The sequence below is a fragment of the Coregonus clupeaformis genome, chromosome 3 (assembly GCF_020615455.1).
Source record: "Coregonus clupeaformis isolate EN_2021a chromosome 3, ASM2061545v1, whole genome shotgun sequence".
Classification (NCBI taxonomy): Eukaryota; Metazoa; Chordata; class Actinopteri; order Salmoniformes; family Salmonidae; genus Coregonus; species Coregonus clupeaformis.
The window spans coordinates 26,463,395-26,485,546 of NC_059194.1; the positions used below are offsets into that span (position 1 = coordinate 26,463,395).

Sequence of the window (22,152 nt, forward strand, 5' to 3'; positions counted from 1 at the left end):
ACCACTAAGCTACCTGACGTGACTGTAAGTTAGCCGTAGTTGGCTAGCTAGCAAGCAAGGGATAAGAACGTTGCCAGCCAGTATGGCTATGGAACATTTAGAACGAACGACTGGATCGTGTCCATAGATACAGAACAAAAAGACTGAATGACTGGGTCACGTCTCTGGCAACCGAACCGATAGAACGAACGACCAACCGGCTTAGGTAGCAACCCTAGATTTGTGTTGGGACTATATCTTGTGGAAGGATGAAATAGTATGAATAAATTCATAAAAATAACATTTGTAATGAAAATATGTCAGTTATTTGAATATGTTGGTAACCCGTTGTATAAAAGTTATAATGCCCTCGAAGCCGGTGTTTGGAGGATATATTGGCAACACCCGTGCCAATATATCCTCCAAACACTAGCTTCTCTGGCATTATCATTTAAATATAGTACTCTAAATACCCCAATTAATGTTAAGTTCAAACGAATACAAGATAAAAATTGCTGAGACCAATGAAGGTTCGGAACTTTAAAGCCAATTATCTCAGAATCATCTTTTTGCAGATAAAATCTTATAGTCCCAAACTCTCAATATGTCTAATACATGTACATACAGTGTCATTGCATGTTCACACTCATTATGATATTTTGGAATATCACATTTGACATAATAATCTACTGGGGTTGTGTGTGTTTGCTTTTGTCATGTGCTTGTCCATGTTCTGTCCACGTGAGAGAGAGAATGAGTGAAAAGAAGGAGTGAGAGGAAGAGTGTGTGGGTGAGCCAGAATGCACCAGTGAAATGTATTCATCCAGCAGAGGCACAGTGTGGGAATAGAGGGAATCAATTAAACATGTATTATCTTCCATCCTCTCTGCTCTCCTCCCCGCACCTTTCTAGTTATTTTTCATTCTGCTTCATATGTACTATTCATATGATATATGTACATATGTACTACTATGTACTATTCAGCTCCTCACAGTTTGTCACAACTGTCTTCTCCCCTTTGCTGAAAAATACAGATATCATAAAACATGCTTTTCATGTTGTCGAAGGGAAAATATATCCAGTAAGATGTGGTGAATGGTTTTGCTGTAGATATTCTGTATGGTATGTTTCATAATCAGGTAGGCTATTGACAATTAGCTACACTGATTGTACAAAACATTAGGATCACCTTCCTGATTTGAGTTGCATCTCCTTTTGCCATCAGAACAGCCTCATTCGTCAGGTCATGGACTCTACAAGGTGTCGAAAGCATTCCACAACGATGCTGGCCCATGTTGACTCCAATGCTTCCCACAGTTGTGTCAAGTTGGCCAACAGCGTTGCAGTTCTTGACACACTCAAACCGGTGCACCTACTACTATACCCTATTCAAAGGCGCTCAAATCTTTTGTCTTGCCCATTCACCCTCTGAATGGCACACACACACAGTCCATGTCTCAATTGTCTCAAGGCTTAACAATCCTTCTTTAACCTGTCTCCTCCCCTTCATTTACACTGATTGAAGTGGATTTAACAAATGACATCAATGAGGGATCATAGCTTTCACCTGGATTCCCCTGGTCAGTCTATTGTCATGGAAAGAGCATAATGTTCATAATGTTTTGTACACTCAGAGTATATTACTGTAGATTTCCTTGATTCCTTAATAGTGTGTCCCTGTGATACATGGTGATCATTGGAGTGTTCATTTGGAGATCACTGTCCTCTTTAAAAGGACGAGCTAACTAGTCTAAATCATTTCTGTGGTGTTTTTCCAGAGGTGCCTTTGAAGTTTGGTCATTCATTTTCCTGTGTGTGACTGGGGCTCCAGTCTTGTCTGAAGGGCCATGGAGGTTCTTTCTCCTTCAAAGCGAAGTTGGCAGGAAGATCCCTACTTGTAGCAGACGGGGAAACTAGGGGATATGGAGACACTAAGACATATGAAAGGAATGGAATTTGAGTTTTGGTTTCAGAATTAGCTTAATTTTGCAGATCTTACATAATATACAGAGAGTTTCTGAAAATAATTTGGTTATACTGACAAAAATGAAAGAATGAAGGTGTTATACTGTTAATACTCTTCTTCTGTCCCTGTGGGTATGCCTGCGTGTGTATGTTTGAGCATGTTAATGTTTGCATGGTGGTAAGCAGCCATGAGATATGCAGTTGGCTCCCACCCCTGTTTTTCCACCCATAAGCACACTACCTCTGCAAAATAGCCTTCCCTATCACAGGGATCCTCTCATTAACCAGCCACAGTGTGTGTGTGTGTGTGTGTGTGTGTGTGTGTGTGTGTGTGTATGTGTGTGTGTGTGTGTGTTTGTATTTTGTATTTGCAGTGGTCTTTTCCACCAGCTTAGATCCTCCAAATCTATTCTGAACGAATGAACATTGTAAATGTTATTTTTATCTGGGGATAGAGAGAAAGGTGTTTTTTAATCCACTGCCACTAAAAGACTGGGGCCATTGAAAAGGGAAGGCATTTAGACGGATTTGTTTGGGAGAGCGGATAGTGAGCGGCGGTGGCGCCATTAGCTTTGTGAGTCTCCCAGGTTTGACACTGCTCTAAAGACACCAGCACACGGCTCAGCCTTGATTCTATTGGCATAATTGGTGTCATTTCAATTAGTAGGATATGGGCACTGGGTTCACACACAGAACTGGCACCATCGATTTGTGCTCGGTTGTGAAGAATGGCGCCAATATTCTTACGGGAAAGATCAGATCCCTTATGGTAGTATTTCTCATTCCGCCAGCTTGCGGCAGGCAACATTATTGGGTTTTAATTACTACCGTACATTCATTTGATTGCAATTTCAGAGTAAATGGTAATTGATTGTGTTTTCTTTCATGGCACAGATACAGCAAGGCATTGAATATGCATGACCCTCTATAAGACTCATAGGGCTGTGATTTTGTAGTTCTAGTGCTACAGATGTAGGATATTAATTTGATCACCCTGTTGCAGGAGAACTTTCCTGCAATGTAGAAACTTAAAAACTTATAGTGCATTTGAGGTTTAATGAAGTTTGTAATTTCCACTTTGACATTTCAGACTTGATTTTCCCTTTCGAAAAATGTATAAACCCCTACAAAAATGCCCATTAATTATAATCCACATAATAATTCACATTTCCTGTTGCTGCAAGATTATTGTCCTGCCGTAGCAAACTGTCTCAAATTAAGATCCTACATCTGTATTGATTTATGCCTATGTCATTGTGTGTGTCAAATTAAGATCCTACATCTGTATTGATTTATCAAATCAAATCAAATCAAATTGTATTTGCCACATGCGCCGAATACAACAGGTGTAGACATTACTGTAAAATGCATACTTACAGCCCTTAACCAACAATGCATTTATTTCTTAATAAAAAAGTAAAAATAAAACAACAACAACAAAAAAAGTGTTAAGAAAAAAAGAGCAGAAGTCAAATAAAATAACAGTAGGGAGGCTATATACAGGGGGTACCGGTGCAGAGTCAATGTGGCGGGGGCACCGGCTAGTTGAGGTAGTTGAGGTAATATGTACATGTGGGTAGAGTTAAAGTGACTATGCATAAATCATTAACAGAGTAGCAGCATCGTAAAAAGATGGGGTGAGGGTGCAAATAGTCTGGGTAGCCATGATTAGCTGTTCAGGAGTCTTACGGCTTGGGGGTAGAAGCCGTTGAGAAGCCTTTTTTATTTTATTTTTTTATTTCACCTTTATTTAACCAGGTAAACCAGTTGAGAACAAGTTCTCATTTACAACTGCGACCTGGCCAAGATAAAGCAAAGCAGTGCGATAAAAAACAACAACACAGAGTTACATATGGGGTAAAACAAAACAAAGTCAAAAATACAACAGAAATACATGTATATATAGTGTGTGCAAATGTAGCAAGTTATGGAGGTAAGGCAATAAATAGGCTATAGTGCAAAATAATTACAATTAGTATTAACACTGGAATGATAGATGTGCAAGAGATGATGTGCAAATAGAGATACTATGGTACAAATGAGCAAAATAAATAACGATATAGGGATGAGGTAGTTGGGCGGGCTAATTTCAGATGGGCTGTGTACAGGTGCAGTGATCGGTAAGGTGCTCTGACAACTGATGCTTAAAGTTAGTGAGGGAGATAAGTGTCTCCAGCTTCAGAGATTTTTGCAATTTGTTCCAGTCATTGGCAGCAGAGAACTGGAAGGAATTGCGGCCAAAGGAGGTGTTGGCTTTGGGGATGACCAGTGAGATATACCTGCTGGAGCGCAGACTACGGGTGGGTGTTGCTATGGTGACCAATGAGCTAAGATAAGGCGGGGAATTGCCTAGCAGTGATTTATAGATGGCCTGGAGCCAGTGGGTTTGGCGACGAATATGTAGTGAGGACCAGCCAACAAGAGCGTACAGGTCACAGTGGTGGGTATTATATGGGGCTTTGGAGACAAAACGGATGGCACTGTGATAGACTACATCCAATTTGCTGAGTAGAGTGTTGGAGGCTATTTTGTAAATGACATCGCCGAAGTCAAGGATCGGTAGGATAGTCAGTTTTACGAGGGCATGTTTGGCAGCATGAGTGAAGGAGGCTTTGTTGCGAAATAGGAAACCGATTCTAGATTTAACTTTGGATTGGAGATTCTTAATGTGAGTCTGGAAGGAGAGTTTACAGTCTAACCAGACACCTAGATATTTGTAGTTGTCCACATACTCTAGGTCAGACCCGTCGAGAGTAGTGATTCTAGTAGTGATTCAAGGACCTAGACTTGGCGCTCCGGTACCGCTTGCCGTGCGGTAGCAGAGAGAACAGTCTATGACTAGGGTGGCTGGAGTCTTTGACAATTTTGAGGGCCTTCCTCTGACACCGCCTGGTATAGAGGTCCTGGATGGCAGGAAGCTTGGCTCCAGTGATGTACTAGGCCGTACGCACTACCCTCTGTAGTGCCTTGCGGTTGGAGGCTGAGCAGTTGCCATACCAGGCGGTGATGTACCCAGTCAGGATGCTCTCGATGGTGCAGCTGTATAACTTTTTGAGGATCTGAGGACCCATGCCAAATCTTTTCAGTCTCCTGAGGGGGAATAGGCTTTGTCGTGCCCTCTTCACGACTGTCTTGGTGTGTTTGGACCATGATAGTTCGTTGGTGATGTGGACACCAAGGAACTTGAAGCTCTCAACCTGTTCCACTACAGCCCCGTCGATGAGAATGGGGGCTCAGTCCTCTTTTTTTTCCTGTAGTCCACAATCATCTCCTTTGTCTTGATCACATTGAGGGAGAGGTTGTTATCCTGGCACCACACGGCCAGGTCTCTGATCTCCTCCCTATAGGCTGTCTCATCATTGTCGGTGATCAGGCCTACCACTGTTGTGTCGTCGGCAAACTTAACGATGGTGTTGGAGTCGTGCCTGGCCATGCAGTCATGGGTGAACAGGGAGTACAGGAGGGGACTGAGCACGCACCCCTGAGGGGCCCCCGTGTTGAGGATCAGCGTGGCAGATGTGTTGTTACCTATCCTTACCACCTGGGGGCGGCCCGTCAGGAAGTCCAGGATCCAGTTGCAGAGGGTAGTGTTTAGTCCCATGATCGTTAGCTTAGTGATGAGCTTTGAGGGCACTATGGTGTTGAATGCTGAGCTGTAGTCAATGAATAGCATTCTCACGTAGGTGTTCCTCTTGTCCAGGTGGGAAAGGGCAGTGTGGAGTGCAATAGAGATTGCATCATCTGTGGATCTGTTGGGGCGGTATGCAAATTGGAGTGGGTCTAGGTTTCTGGGATAATGGTGTTGATGTGAGCCATGACCAGCCTTTCAAAGCACTTCATGGCTACAGACGTCAGTGCTACGGGTCGGTAGTCATTTAGGCAGGTTATCTTAGTGTCCTTGGGCACGGGGACTATGGTGGTCTGCTTGAAACATGTTGGTATTACAGACTCAGTCAGGGACATGTTGAAAATGTCGGTGAAGACACTTGCCAGTTGGTCAGCACAAGCTCGGAGTACACGTCCTGGTAATCTGTCTGGCCCTGCGGCCTTGTGAAAGTTGACCTGCATAAAAGTCTTACTCACATCTGCTACGGAGAGCGTGATCACATAGACATCCGGAACAGCTGGTGCTCTTATGCATGCTTCAGTGTTGCTTGCCTCGAAGCGAGCATAGAAGTGGTTTAGCTCGTCTGGTAGGCTTGTGTCACTGTACTAGTCTGTACTAGTTTTCAAGCCCTGCCACATCCGACGAGCGTCAGAGCCGGTGTAGTACGATTCAATCTTAGTCCTGTATTGATTCTTTGCCTGTTTGATGGTTCGTCGAAGGGCAATAGCGGGATTTCTTATAAGCGTCCGGGTTAGAGTCCCGCTCCTTGAAAGCGGCAGCTCTACCCTTTAGCTCAGTGCGGATGTTGCCTGTAATCCATGGCTTCTGGTTGGGGTATGTACGTACGGTCTCTGTGGGGACGACGTCATCGATGCACTTATTGATGAAGCCAGTGACTGATGTGGTGTACGCCTCAATGCTATCTGAAGAATCCCGGAACATGTTCCAGTCTGTGCTAGCAAAACAGTCCTGTAGCTTAGCATCTGCGTCATCTGACCACTTTTTTATTAACCGAGTCACTGGTGCTTCCTGCTTTAGTTTTTGCTTATAAGCAGGAATCAGGAGGATAGAGTTATGGTCAGATTTGCCAAATGGAGGGCGAGGGAGAGCTTTGTATGTGTCTCTGTGTGTGGATTAAAGGTGGTCTAGAGTTTTTTTTCCCTCTGGTTGCACATTTAACATGCTGGTAGAAATTAAGTAGAACGGATTTAAGTTTCCCTGCATTAAAGTCCCCGGCCACTAGGAGCGCTGCCTCTGGATGAGCGTTTTCCTGTTTAGTTATGGCCTTATACAGCTCATTGAGTGCAATCTTAATGCCAGCATTGGTTTGTGGTGGTAAATAGACAGCGATGAAAAATATAGATGAAAACTCTCTTGGTAAATAGTGTGGTCTACAGCTTATCATAAGGTACTCTACCTCAGGCGAGCAAAACCTCAAGACTTCCTTAGTATTTGATTTTGTGCACGAGCTGTTGTTTACAAATATACACAGACCGCCACCCCTTGTCTTACCGGAGTCAGCCGTTCTATCCTGCTGATGTAGCGTATAGCCACGACTCGATGAAACATAAGATATTACAGTTTTTAATGTCCCGTTGGTAGGATAAGCGTAATCGTAGGTCATCTAATTTATTTTCCAATGATTGAAGATTGGCTAATAGGATTGATGGAAGAGGCAGTTTACTCGCTCGCCGTCGGATCCTTACGAGGCACTCCGACCTACGTCCCCGATATCTCCGTCTCTTTCTCCTGCGAATGACTGGGATTTGGGCCTTGTCGGGTGTCTGTAGGATATCCTTCGCGGCCGCCTCGTTGAAGAAAAAATATTAGTCCAATACGAGGTGAGTAATCACTGTCCTGATATCCAGAAGCTCTTTTTGGTTATAAGAGACGATGGCAGAAACATTATCTACAGAATAAATTACAAATAACGTGAAAAAAAACACATAATAGTACAATTGGTTAGAGGGCTGTAAAACGGCAGCCATCTTCTCCGGCAACATGAGACTCCAATGCCTGTCATTGTGTGTGTCAAATTAAGATCCTACATCTGTAGTGATTTATGCCTATCTCATTGTGTGTGTAGTGATATTACAGATGGGCTGGGGAAACCTCTTGCAGTATGTCACACTCAGTGCTTGCGTCAGCCTGTAAATGTCTCCCCCTTTGCTGAAGCTATTGGGTCGTAAAGCGCTAAGGTGCTATCGCTAACATGGACTGGGGTATCCCTCCACTGCTGTAAATCTGACCCCCTCCCTCCAGCCTCTAGAGAAATGCCTGGGATGCCTGATAAAGGAGATTATGTATGTTTATGTGTGTATGGATGTAATCAGAGTCAGGGTTTATGGTGAAAGACACTGTGAAGCATTGTGCATGTGTGCTGTATACATGTATGTGGAGAGAGGGTTATATTGACAGCCGCTGATTCAGTGAGCATAGAAGACACCTCTTAAAATAATGAGATATGTCAGTCCCCTTTAAAATGAAGGGATGGGGAAACAGAGTGTGCAGGGGAGAGAGAGTGATAGGTACGATTAAAGGAGTCTGACAGAGTGCCTGAACAAATTATGAGGTAGAGAGAGAGAGCGAGAGATGGGGACAGAGGGAAAGATAGGAAAATAGGGGAAGAGAGAGTGAAATATGTGTTGGGCAGTGTATGGAGAAAGAGAGAGAGAGGCTCATAGAAAGATGGACAGTGACAAGGCTTGACGTTTAGAGAAAAAGAGATGAGCCGAGAGGGATGGAAAAGAGATGGAGCAGACACACACACACACACACACACACACACACACAATAACTCAACATTACACAAACGACAGTCTCTTGCACACATACACCCACACATACGTCATTACCCCACCACCTCCCTTCCTCTTTCTCTCTCAATCACTCTCTCGCACCATCTCACACATTTACACACACACCCCTCAGTCACCTCTGAGACAGGTGATACCCTTTGGGGGTGGAGAGATACAGTGGGGCGGGGATGGGTATGGTGACTGGGCGGAGAGGAGAGGGGAGAGACTGTGGGGATTCCTCATGTTGCAGTCACAATAAAAGCAAACGAGATATGCATCATAAATCTCCCAGAAACGTGACTGACTGACTGACTGCTGTACACAACATAACCCCACATAGCTACCGAGATAGGACGTGAGAGGGGTACGCAGTGTTTTCTCTCTCAAACTCCACTGTTTCCACTGTGGCTGCACTACATTACACTACACAAAATAACTGTATCTCTTTTATCTTTAATCTCAATGTTCACATTTAGCCGCATTAGGTTTTCCATGTGATAGGGCTTTAATAATGTAGGCCGTTACAGAATGATGTTGTTACTGTCGGCACAGTACAGGACACTCTGTAATAATTGCTGCCTACACTAAAAGCACATCTCTCAGCTCCCAGTCCCTTGATGTGTGTGAAGCCTTCCAGCTGTGCAGCATTTCGACAAGGGGACTCATCAGCTCACTGCTGTCCCTCTCTACATTGTCCCGTGATTCAAGGAAAGGCATGTATTTTAATGGGATCATTTAAAGTCCATTTACCCAAACCACTCCACTCATAGTCAGCCAGGCTTGGGGGAGGAGAGGAGGATGAGGAGGAGGAGGAGAGGAGAGCACATGATTGAGATCATTTCCATGCAGATAGCTTTTTCTCTCCTCTCTCGTTCTATTCTTTCTCTCTAAAATTATGTTCCCTCGCTCCAATTTGCCGAGATGTGTCTCACGCCGTCTACCTCTGGAGAGTTGGGATTAAAGTGGTGTGGACCTTTTTTCACCGCACCATGGGTTTCACTGAACACTAGCCATTACTATTGACTGAGGGAGAAACTGCTGGAGCCGCTGGAGCACAGTCAAGTGGATCTGGCTGCCTCTGTCAATCATAGAGCCACTCCAATACATAGGACTAGGGTTTCCCTCCATCTTGGCTCCTCCTTGTGTCAGTTCCTTCTGTCTTCTTTAGAATGGAACAAGGCTGGCTGGCAATTCCTTCCATCTTGGCTCTAAAAGTGTCAGTGCCTATCTGTATCTGAATGTCACTGTACTCTATAGACCCACTCCAGTACAATTGGTCAAGGCTGGCTTGCGATCCCCTCCATCTTGGCTCTCAATGTGTCCATCTGTACGTGTCTGTCGTCCATAGACTTTCACTTCACTCCAGAGCGCTGCAGCAAGCCAAATCCACAAAAGCTCATTAATGGGGGTAGGACTCCTGGCTCAAAAGCTGAGCAGCTCATAGTTTTCCCACCAAGCTGGCACGGCACAGGGATTAAAACTGCCTATCCATGCTAGCTACACTGTTTGCTCGCCATGGTGATCACAGAGAGAGGGAGACGAGGAAGGGAGAGCAGGATATCGGGAAGATACATTGGGGAAGTGAGTAATGGGGGTGGGGGGACTTGAGGGAAAGAGTTGAAGAGCAGTCAGGGAGAGAGAAAAACGTACTGACTTTTAACTAACTGCTCTCAGCCTCCAAACAGCTAGACAAATGCCCAGGCTTGGCAGTCAGAGAGAGGCAGGTTGATGCATGGCCAAAGAACAGGGGAAAAAAGCATGCAGGAGAAAGACACTACCATTAATGGCTCTTTAGGCTGCTGATACTTGTTTTCAAGATTTGTTGCCTGCAAACATTCAACGACGTTTAGTGTTTGGGGAAAATAACTGTCAATTTCAACATCATCCTCATTTGCCACCTCCCCTGCATTGTTTTTGGTGATGTTATTAACATAATTATAATTAATTACCTTTCACCAGATAGAACTAAAATGAGTTTAATCCGATCCCCCTCTCCGAAAGCAGATTTGCATTTGGGTACGAGGATTCAATTGGTTTAATGAATCTGACCTTCAAACCGAATCATTAGCTGTGGTCGTGCACTAGCAGAACAGTTATATAACTGGAAAACCACATTTCTTAATTTATTTTTAACTGTGAAGAGACTCCAGAATTTTCTGGGAGGATGGTTGAGGACTGTACTCCTAACAGAGGGGAAGAGTTGCAGTTACACTGTGCACCCTGCTTCTCAGAAGTCACAACAGACAAACACATATACCTGTCTTCTAGTTCAGACCTGGAAAGACACAGACAGTACAGACACCTTGGAGGCTGGCTATGGCTCAGTCAGTGGTCAAAGGCAGAACTGACTGCAGCAGACGTGGCCTCTACCCTAACGGACATCGTAGAAAGCGATGCTACTGTAGACTTTCCTCACCTCATTGACCCTAGTCTGTTCTTTAAGCCCTTCTGGTGCTCCTAACATTTAGACAAATAGATTGCGGCCCCCACTGGCCCCCTTCGATGTCATGGCGGCTTAGCGGTGAGCTGGGGCTGAGCTGACAGGAAGTCCCCATGGAGGTGCCATGTCACCGGCGCAGTGTGACATCAGCAGTGTTCCTGTCACCACGGTCTGGGCCCGGGCTGTCTCTGGGAGTGACAGAGACGAGGGAGGATGAGAGATGAGATGAGAATACTTATCTATACTGAGTTTGGCTAAGCGCCAGTTAGCAAGGCTGATTCTCCGTGCCTGGGACAGACTCATTGTGTCTGGGTTGGTGTGATGCTGGATGGGAGATTAGGGACTGTAGGGGCCACTTGTACTGCATTGGGGCCATTGGTTCAGAGTAGAGCCTTATACAGTGCCCTACTCTGAGAGAGAGAGAGAGGGAGAGAGAGAGAGAGAGAGAGAGAGAGAGAGAGAGAGAGAGAGAGAGAGAGAGAGAGAGAGAGAGAGAGAGAGAGAGTTTGAGAGTTTGAGAGAGAGAGAGAGAGTTTGAGAGAGAAAGAAGTAAAGGGAAAAGTGAGAGAGATATATAGAGAGAGAAGGAGAGAGATATACAGTTGAAGTCGGAAGTTTACATACACTTAGGTTGGAGTCATAAACACTCGTTTTTCAACCACTCCACAAATTTCTTGTTAACAAACTATAGTTTTGGCAAGTCGGTTAGGACATCTACTTTGTGCATGACATAAGTAATTTTTCCAACAATTGTTTACAGACAGATTATTTCACTTATAATTCACTGTATCACAATTCCAGTGGGTCAGGAGTTTATATACACTAAGTTGACTGTGCCTTTAAACAGCTTGGAAAATTCCAGAAAATGATGTCATGGCTTTAGAAGCTTCTGATAGGCTAATCGACATAATTTTAGTCAATTGGAGGTGTACCTTTGGATGTATTTCAAGGCCTACCTTCAAACTCAGTGTCTCTTTGCTTGACATCATGGGAAAATCAAAAGAAATCAGCCAAGACCTCCAAATTTTTTTGGGGGACCTCCACAAGTCTGGTTCATCCTTGTGAGCAATTTCCAAATGCCTGAAGGTACCACGTTCATCTGTACAAACAATAGTATGCAAGTATAAACACCATGGGACCACACAGCCGTCATACCGCTCAGGAAGGAGACGCATTCTGTCTCCTAGAGATTAACGTACTTTGGTGCGAAAAGTGCAAATTAATCCCAGAACAACAGCAAAGGTCCTTGTGAAGATGCTGGAGGAAACAGGTACAAAAGTATCTATATCCACAGTAAAACGAGTCCTATATCGACGTAACCTGAAAGGCCGCTCACCAAGGAAGAAGCCACTGCTCCAAAACCGCCATAAAAAAGCCAGACTACAGTTTGCAACTACACATGGGGACAAAGATCGTACTTTTTGGAGAAATGTCCTCTGGTCTGATGAATCAAAAATATAACTATTTGGACATAATGACCATCGTTATGTTTGGAGGAAAAAGGGGAATGCTTGCAATCCGAAGAACACCATCCCAACCGTGAAGCATGGGGGTGGCAGCATCATGCTGTGGGGGTGCTTTGCTGCAGGAGGGACTGGTGCACTTCACAAAATAGATGGCATCATGAGGAAGGACAATTATGTGGATATATTGAAGCAACATCTCAAGACATCAGTCAGGAAGTTAAAGCTTGGTCGCAAATGAGTCTTCCAAATGGACAATGACCCCAAGCATACTTCCAAAGCTGTGGCAAAATGGCTTAAGGACAACAAAGTCAAAGTATTGGAGTGGCCATCACAAAGACCTGACCTCAATCCTATAGAAAATGTGTGGGCAGAACTGAAAATGCATGTGCGAGGAAGGAGGCCTACAAACCTGACTCAGTTACACCAGCTCTGTCAGGAGGAAGAATGGGCCAAAATTCACCCAACTTATTGTGGGAAGCTTGTGGAAGGCTACCCAAAATGTTTGACCTAAGTTAAACAATTTAAAGGCAATGCTACCAAATACCAATTGAGTGTATGTAAACTTCTGACCCACTGGGAATGTGATGAAATAAATAAAAGCTGAAATAAATCATTCTCTCTACTATTATTCTGACATTTCACATTCTTAAAATAAAGTGGTGATCCAAACTGACCTAAGACAGGACATTTTTACTAGAATTAAATGTCAGGAATTGTGAAAACTGAGTTTAAATGTATTTTGCTAAGGTGTATGTAAACGTCCGACTTCAACTGTATAGAGAGAGGGGGAGAAAAAGAGAGAGAGACAGTGTTTCATTTCACCAGTTGCTTCTTAAAAAACAGTTTTCGATCACTATAAGAGGTCTGTGATTTTGATACAGTAAGTGGAGTGCACTGTACTTGTGTAGAGACTCCAGCCCAGAGTGGGAGTGAATGCATAGCTAGACAAAGACACAAATGTGCATTCAATCTAGTGAAGAGCTCCCTCTTTGGAGTTGTATTGTGGTGGGAAAGCCTGAAGGCATTATTGATGACTGACAGTGACACATGCTGTAGTTTGTCATGATCACACAACAGATCTGGGTCCATGCTAGGGGACATGTCATCTATCTTGTGACTGTCATCCACTGTGATGAAACTCTGAGTAATACTGCCTTCTGAGTAATACATACCCAATCTGCATAGCTTCGAACCACCAGAGTGTCCTGGGGAGAGCTTCATGTTTTAGGACGTAGGTAATGACTAAATCAGAGATGACAAAATATGGAAAGGTGAGGGAAAAAGAGAGCATGAGATATGGCACAGTGTAGACTAGAGTGACAAAATGAAGTGAGAGAGAGAGAGAGAGAGAGAGAGAGAGAGAGAGAGAGAGAGAGAGAGAGAGAGAGAGAGAGAGAGAGAGAGAGAGAGAGAGATGATAATGTGTGGGGAAAATAAGAGTTGTTGTGCATAATTGCTTTCAGATTGTTTTAATGTACATAAACTATAATAAGGGAATGTGATAAATATGACAAATGCTTGGCTGAAACTGAGCTGTACTTCCTAACCTCCTGCCAAATGTATGACCATATTAGAGACACATATTTCCCTCAGATTACACAGACCCACAAAGAATTTGAAAACAAACCCAATTTTGATATACTCCCATATCTATTGGGTGTCCCATCACAGCAGCAAGAGTTGTGACCTGTTGCCACAAGAAAAGGGCAACCAGTGAAGAACAAACACCATTGTAAATACAACCCATATTTATGTTTATTTATTTTCCCTTTTGTACTTTAACTATTTGCACATAATATAACATTTGAAATGTCTTTATTCTTTTGGAACTTTTGTGAGTGTAATGTTTACTGTTAATTTGTATTGTTTATTTCACTTTTGTTTATTATCTACTTCACTTGCTTTGGCAATGTTAACATAAGTTTCCCATGCCAATAAAGGCCCTGGTGGCACAAAATAATCAAAGGTCTGACTGCACGGAGATGCTTGGGAAAAATGGTTACAACGGGGGACCAGAGTGTTTGTGTCACAGGGGAAGAGGGTGGATCTGATCTCCATCACCTAGGACTTGACATAGATTAATGAAATCTCACATTGTTGTCAATTTTTGCTCAATCTTGCATGCTTTCTCAAACAGCTGTAACTGTATATGCATTCGTAAATCAAGTCCTTTCTTGAGTTGGGCTCTGGGATGTAACAACCGTTGAGCTTCTGATCTGTTGAACATCTGAGTGTGTTAGAGTATGTGCGTGTGTGTGTGTGTTTATCCCACATCTGTTGCAAGGGGGTTAGGATGTTAGGGAGAATTTAGGATGAACCACAATAATTGTTTGCAAAAATAATAATTGCTTGACAAAAATGTAATGTAATACAATGGCAATCCGGGTCATAGGTAACAATCCTACGCATGAACTGCCAACATTATTACACATATTAATTGATAATGATGGAAATTAAGATATGCAAGATATTTGAATAGATAGATATTTTTAAATAGCTATATATATATATTGAGGTGAGAGCATTGGAAATGCTTTTGGCGGTTGACCTGCTTCTGTTTTGTGGGTGGCACTGTGTGCTGTTTTCGATGGATGGGTCCTGGCCTCTCGGGGGCCTAGGGATCCGGGGGGACGGGGGTGGTATGCTGATCACTGAGATGACGGCCCAACTTGGGATGGGGGGGGGCTTTAGCGGGGGGAATAGTGGAGAACAATTGGAGGGTTACTTAGTAGCAATGCAAATATCATGGTACAGCTATAAGGACACTCAATCACTATGGTGTATTTTATTGGTAAATTTACAAACATATATAATGATAAATAGATTTGAAACTTGTAACTCATTATGGTATGTGGTGAAATAAGTATAGCCAGTTATAATTGCAATGGGATAGCAGATAATAACAAAAGAAGAACAATATTTACATGGCTCAAAGAGAAGGAATATAATATACGGTAATATCCTGTAGCTCAGTAGCCCACCTGTAGCTCAGTTGGTAGAGCATGGCGCTTGCAACGCCAGGGTTGTGGGTTCGATTCCCACGGGGGGCCAGTATTAAAAATGTATGCAATAACTGTAAGTCGCTCTGGATAAGAGCATCTGCTAAATGACTAAAATGTAAAAATGTTTACAGGAAACTCATTCAACAATTCTAGATGAAGTTGAGTGGAAAAAGGAATGGGGGGGGGAAATATACTTCTCCCATGGGCAAAGAAACTCAAAATGGGTGATGATATTAATTAACAGTAATTTTGATCCGAATGTGCAAATTGTCCAAACAGATCCGCAAGGTAGATGGATTATTTTAAATGTTATTGGACCATAAACAGATATGGCTCATTAACCTTTACGGACCAAATAATGATGATCCACACTTCTTTGACAATATATATAAGAAAGTATCAACCCTGCAAGCAATACAAGACTCTATTATTATGGTGGGAGATTATAATACTGTTTTAAATAGCTCAATGGACCGTAAAGGAAATCACACTACAAACTATCACCCTCATGCTCTTAAGGAAATCGTGAATGTCATGGATACATTAGAACTAGTAGATATATGGAGGCTTAAATATCCTGATCTAGTGAGATATACATGGCAGAGACTCAATCAAGCTAGTCGTCTTGACTTCTTTCTTATGTCATTCTTGTTGGCACCAAAAGTTTAAAAAGTGTTGATAGGGGACAGAATGCGGTCGGACCATCATATAATTGGCATATACATTACTCTTACTGAATTTCCACGTGGGCGAGGATATTGGAAATTTAATCAAAGCCTATTGGATGATAACTTGTTTTTATCTAGGACAGAGGAATTTATAACTGTTTTTTTCCGACATAACATTGGTACAGCAAATCCCCTTATTGTATGGGACACTTTTAAATGTGCCTTCAGAGGCCATGCAATTCAATACTCATCTCGAAAACAAAAGCAATTTAGGTCAAAAGAGTCCATACTAACAAAGGAAATAGAAGGTCTAACAGAACAGATAGATAGCAATAAAAACTGTAACATAGAGCCTCGGAATAAATTAGAGGAAAAACTAAAATAAATTGAGAAACTTATTCAAGAAAGATCAAGTGTAATATATTATAAAAATAAAGCAAACTGGATGGAATATGGGGAAAAATTCACCAAATTATTTTTTAATCTTCAACATAGAAATGCTACCAAAAAGAATTTACTGAAACTGGTTACAAATGACGGAGTAATCCATGATTCACCTAATTATATTTTGAAGGAGGAAGCAAAGTACTTTAAGCATATGTTTTCGTTTCAGTCGCCTCCATCTCCTCTAATTGATAATGTAAAATTAACAGCCATACAGAAAGACTCATGTGAAGGTGAAATTACAGAGAAGGAACTTCTGGATGCAATTAAAGACTTTAAGTCCGGGAAAACTCCAGGGTTGGATGGCATACCAGTCGAGGTATACCAAACCTTTTTTGATATACTAAGAGGACCGTTATTAGCATGTTTTAACCACTCCTATGTAAATGGTAGATTATCAGACACTCAAGAATAAGGTCTGATTTCATTATTACTGAAACAGGATACAAGTGGAAAATATAAAGATCCAGTCCATTTAAAAGATTGGAGGACCCTTACACTTCAGTGTTGTGATGCAAAAATTATAGCAAAATGTATAGCGCATAGAATTAAAAAGGTATTGTCTGACATTATTCATTCTAATCAGACAGGTTTTTTACATGGACGATACATTGGAGAAAATATATGGCAAGTACTGGAAACAATAGAACACTATGAAAAATCTGGGAAACAAGGCCTGCTATTCATAGCAGACTTTGAAAAGGCATTTGATAAAGTACGACTGGGGTTTATATATAAATGCCTGGAGCATTTCAATGATGGAGAATCTCTTATAAAATGGGTTAAAATAATGTATAGTAACCCTAGGTGTAAAATAGTAAATAATGGCTATTTCTCTCAAAGTTTTAAACTGTCAAGAGGAGTGAAACAAGGTTGTCCACTATCGGCATATCTATTTATTATGGCCATCGAAATGTTAGCTATTAAAATCAGATCCAACAATAATATCAAGGGATTAGAAATCCAGGGCTTAAAAACAAAGATGTCATTGTACGCTGATGATTCATGTTTTCTTTTAAATCCACAACTTGAATCCCTCCACAGCCTCATAGAGGATCTAGATACATTTTCTAACCTCTCTGGATTACAACCAAATTATGATAAATGTACTATATTACGTATTGGATCACTACAAAATACAATTTTTACTTTACCATGTAGTTTACCAATAAAATGGTCTGATGGTGATGTGGATATAATCGGAATACATATCCCAAATGAAATAAATGATCTCACTCCAATACATTTTAATAGAAAGTTAGCAAAAATAGATAAGATCTTGCTACCATGGAAAGGTAAATACCTGTCAATTTGTGGATAAATCACCCTGATTAACTATTTAGTATTATCCCAGTTTACCTATTTGCTTATGGTCTTGCCTACGCCTAGCGAAGTTTTTAAAATTATATGAGAAAACAATATTCCATTTTATTTGGAACGGCAAGCCAGACAAAATTAAACGGGTCTATTTATATAATGAATATGAATTCGGAGGACAGAAATGATTAAATATTAAAGCATTAGACCTATCACTAAAAGCTTCAGTCATACAAAAGTTATACTTAAATCCAAACTGGTTCTCTAGCAAATTAGAAAGATTGTCTCACCCAATGTTCAAAATGGCCTTTTTCCCTTTGTTCAGATTACAACCTCTCACTTTCAGTTATTTGAAAAGGAAATAATCTCCCAAATATCACTATTTCTAAAACAAGCCATAGAAAGTTGGTTGCAATTTCAATTTAATCCTCCAGAAATGACAGAACAAATAATGCAACAAATATTGTGGTTAAACTCAAATATACTAACTGATAAAAAAACATTATTTTTTGAAGAAATGTTTAAAAACGGTATAATCTTTGTAAATGATATCATAGGTAGGACTGGTGGAGTTATGCAGCTAACAAAAACATATGGAAATGTCTGCTCTACCCAAAATTACAACCAAATAATTGCAGGATTACCACAAAAATGGAAGAGGAAAGTGGAAGGGGGAAAAAGTAAGGAACTTGTCTGTCTGCCCTGCAGTAAAGAACATAATTGGTTAAAGAAAATTGTGATAAATAAAAAAGTATACCAGTTTCATTTAAGGACCAAAGGATTGACAGCCGTCCCATATAGATTGCAAAATTGTTGGGAAGAGATTTTTGACGTACTGATTCCATGGCATAGTGTTTATGAACTGATACGCAAAACGACGCCGGATTCAAAACTTAGAATTTTTCAATTTAGATTATTATTCAAAATTCTTGCTACCAATAGAATGTTATTTATATGGGGGATACAATCTTCCCAGCTCTGCAGATTTTGCTGCGAAGAGGCAGAATCATTAGATTTTTGTTTTGGTACTGTCCATTTGTAGCTTGTTTTTGGACACAGGTCCAGGAATGGCTAAAGGATTGCAATATTTACCTGGAGCTAACCCTGCAGATAGCACTACTGGGTGATCTGAAAAGTCATAGTCAATCGATCAATAATATAATAATACTTTTAGCAAAACATTTTCTTTTCAATTTACAATCTGTATAAACAATGAGAATAGAAGGGTTCAGAACTTTTGTAAAACATCACAGTACAGTTGAAAAATATATGGCAAATAGAAATCCAATATGGATGGTGTTAAGAGATAGATGGGAGGTGTTGAATGGAGTTGAAGGATGGGACTAATAGCAACGAACAACAACTAATAACAACAAGATAACTAATGTAAAGCATACTGTGTCCATAATAAGTATATACAGTGAGGGAAAAAAGTATTTGATCCCCTGCTGATTTTGTATGTTTGCCCACTGACAAAGACATGATCAGTCTATAATTTTAATGGTAGGTTTATTTGAACAGTGAGAGACAGAATAACAACAAGAAAATCCAGAAAAACGCATGTCAAAAATGTTATAAATTGATTTGCATTTTAATGAGGGAAATAAGAATTTGACCCCTCTGCAAAACATGACTTAGTACTTGGTGGCAAAACCCTTGTTGGCAATTACAGAGGTCAGAAGTTTCTTGTAGTTGGCCACCAGGTTTGCACACATCTCAGGAGGGATTTTGTCCCACTCCTCTTTGCAGATCTTCTCCAAGGTTTCGAGGCTGACGTTTGGCAACTAGAACCTTCAGCTCCCTCCACAGATTTTCTATGGGATTAAGGTCTGGAGACTGGCTAGGCCACTCCAGGACCTTAATGTGCTTCTTCTTGAGCCACTCCTTTGTTGCCTTGGCCGTGTGTTTTGGGTCATTGTCATGCTGGAATACCCATCCACAACCCATTTTCAATGCCCTGGCTGAGGGAAGGAGGTTCTCACCCGAGATTTGACGGTACATGGCCCCGTCCATCGTCCCTTTGATGCGGTGAAGTTGTCCTGTCCCCTTAGCAGAAAAACACCCCCAAAGCATAATGTTTCCACCTCCATGTTTGACGGTGGGGATGGTGTTCTTGGGGTCATACGCAGCATTCCTCCTCCTCCAAACACGGCGAGTTGAGTTGATGCCAAAGAGCTCGATTTTGGTCTCATCTGACCACAACACTTTCACCCAGTTCTCCTGTGAATCATTCAGATGTTCATTGGCAAACTTCAGACAGGCCTGTATATGTGCTTTCTTGAGCAGGGGGACCTTGCGGGCGCTGCAGGATTTCAGTCTGTCACGGCGTAGTGTGTTACCAATTGTTTTCTTGGTGACTATGGTCCCAGCTGCCTTGAGATCATTGACAAGATCCTCCCGTGTAGTTCTGGGCTGATTCCTCACCATTCTCATGATCATTGCAACTCCACAAGGTGAGATCTTGCATGGAGCCCCAGGCCGAGGGAGATTGATAGGTCTTTTGTGTTTCTTCCATTTGCGAATAATCGCACCAATGGTTGTCACCTTCTCACCAAGCAGCTTGGTGATGGTCTTGTAGCCCATTCCAGCCTTGTGTATGTCTACAATCTTGTCCCTGACATCCTTGGAGAGCTCTTTGGTCTTGGCCATGGTGGGGAGTTTGGAATCTGATTGATTGATTGCTTCTGTGGACAGGTGTCTTTTATACAGGTAACAAGCTGAGATTAGGAGCACTCCCTTTAAGAGTGTGCTCCTAATCTCAGCTCGTTACCTGTATAAAAGACACCTGGGAGTCAGAAATCTTTCTGATTGAGAGGGGGTCAAATATTTATTTCCCTCATTCAAATGCAAATCAATTTATAACATGCGTTTTTTTGGATTTTTTTGTTGTTATTCTGTCTCTCACTGTTCAAATAAACCTACCATTAAAATTATAGACTGATCATTTATTTGTCATTGGGCAAACGTACAAAATCAGCAGGGGATCAAATACTTTTTTCCCTCACTGTAGGTTATAGGTTGAGAGCTTTTGTGAAAGAGCACAGTTAGAAAGATATGGCATATAGAAGCAAACTGGATGGACATCATGAAAATGATCGGAGAGGTTGAGGGTAGAGGAAGTTCTGGAGTAAAAACAAACAAAATTGAATTATTTTAAAATTGACTGTGTCCATAAAATATATATTTTTTGCAAATATAATAATTTGCAAATAAATTCATTAAAAATCCTACAATGTGATTTTCTGGATTTTATTTTCTCATTTTGTCTGTCATAGTTGACGTGTACCTATGATGAAAATTACAGGCCTCTCTCATCTTTTTAAGTGGGAGAACTTGCACAATTGGTGGCTGACTAAATACTTTTTTTCCCCACTGTACTTGCGCGGATGGATGCACGCACGCATGGACACACACACAGACCATCTGATCCTGCTGCTAGATATTCTGGTGAAGGATTGACTAATAAATAGAAGCTATATATAAATAGAGTGCGCGTCCTCCAACAAATGTTATTATTAATTGTCCCATATATTATTAATACCGCGGAGTAAAATGAGAGTGAATGTTTAATCGTATATATGTTTAATTAATGGTGCGTTGTATCTATGGCATAAAGCTATGAATTATTTACTATAATGAACATAAGAGCCTTTGAAAATACTGTGGTAATGTGGTACGCATTGAGAGGTGGATGTCTTGAATCAGATGGTTTGGAAGGATCTTTCAACCCTTGAGTGTGTGTATGTGTGTGTACTTTAAGCAAGTGTGTGTGTTTGAGTTGTGCCGTCATCTCTTGTTTCTTAAGTAATGACGCTTCATATCTCAGTGCCTCTCATTTGCTAAAAAGCGAGAAATGAGAAGTACTCTTAAAACCTCTCTGATCAGTGTCCACCCTCCTCTTTCAGCCATAGCTCATCCATTTATTCTCCTCTCCTCCCTCCTAACTCCCTCTCTTTCTGTCTCCTCAGGAACACTTCACCCCGGAGTGCAAGTTCAAGGAGTCAGTGTTTGAGAACTACTACGTGACCTACTCCTCCATGATCTACAGACAGCAGCAGTCTGGTAGGGGCTGGTACCTCGGTCTGAATAAAGAGGGGGAGATAATGAAGGGAAACCACGTGAAGAAGAACAAGCCAGCAGCCCACTTCCTCCCCAAGCCTTTGAAAGGTGAGTCTGTCCATCTTTCTTCCTATATGGTGCTTGGCTCTATATTGGAGACAATAGAGGATAATAAGGGAAATGTTTCTTAGGAAACTTTACTTTTTCTAAAGTTTCTTCATTATTCTCCCAAGCCCATTACATTGCAATTGAAAGTTTATTGGTGATTCACTATGGCCTGGAGCACTGAGCTTTGGCAGCGGTTATTTGTATAAATGGGGGACTTTACAGAAAAAACACCAAGCTTCTCTTTGATTAACTTTTTCTCTCTCTCTGCGGGTAGTCTCTCACTACAGCCTGGGATAGGC

General features: G+C 41.6%; 1 protein-coding gene across 5 annotated transcripts in view; it reads left to right on the plus strand.

Moving 5' to 3' along the window:
* The window catches only part of LOC121543061 (fibroblast growth factor 13), a 186,076-nt gene that overhangs the window by 160,082 nt on the left and 3,842 nt on the right, over positions 1–22,152 (plus strand). For all 5 annotated transcript variants that reach the window (XM_041852772.2, XM_041852766.2, XM_041852784.2 and 2 more), the window contains one exon: positions 21,655–21,853. In XM_041852772.2, the coding sequence (XP_041708706.1) occupies positions 21,655–21,853 (199 nt within the window). The remainder of the gene's footprint in view (positions 1–21,654; positions 21,854–22,152) is intronic.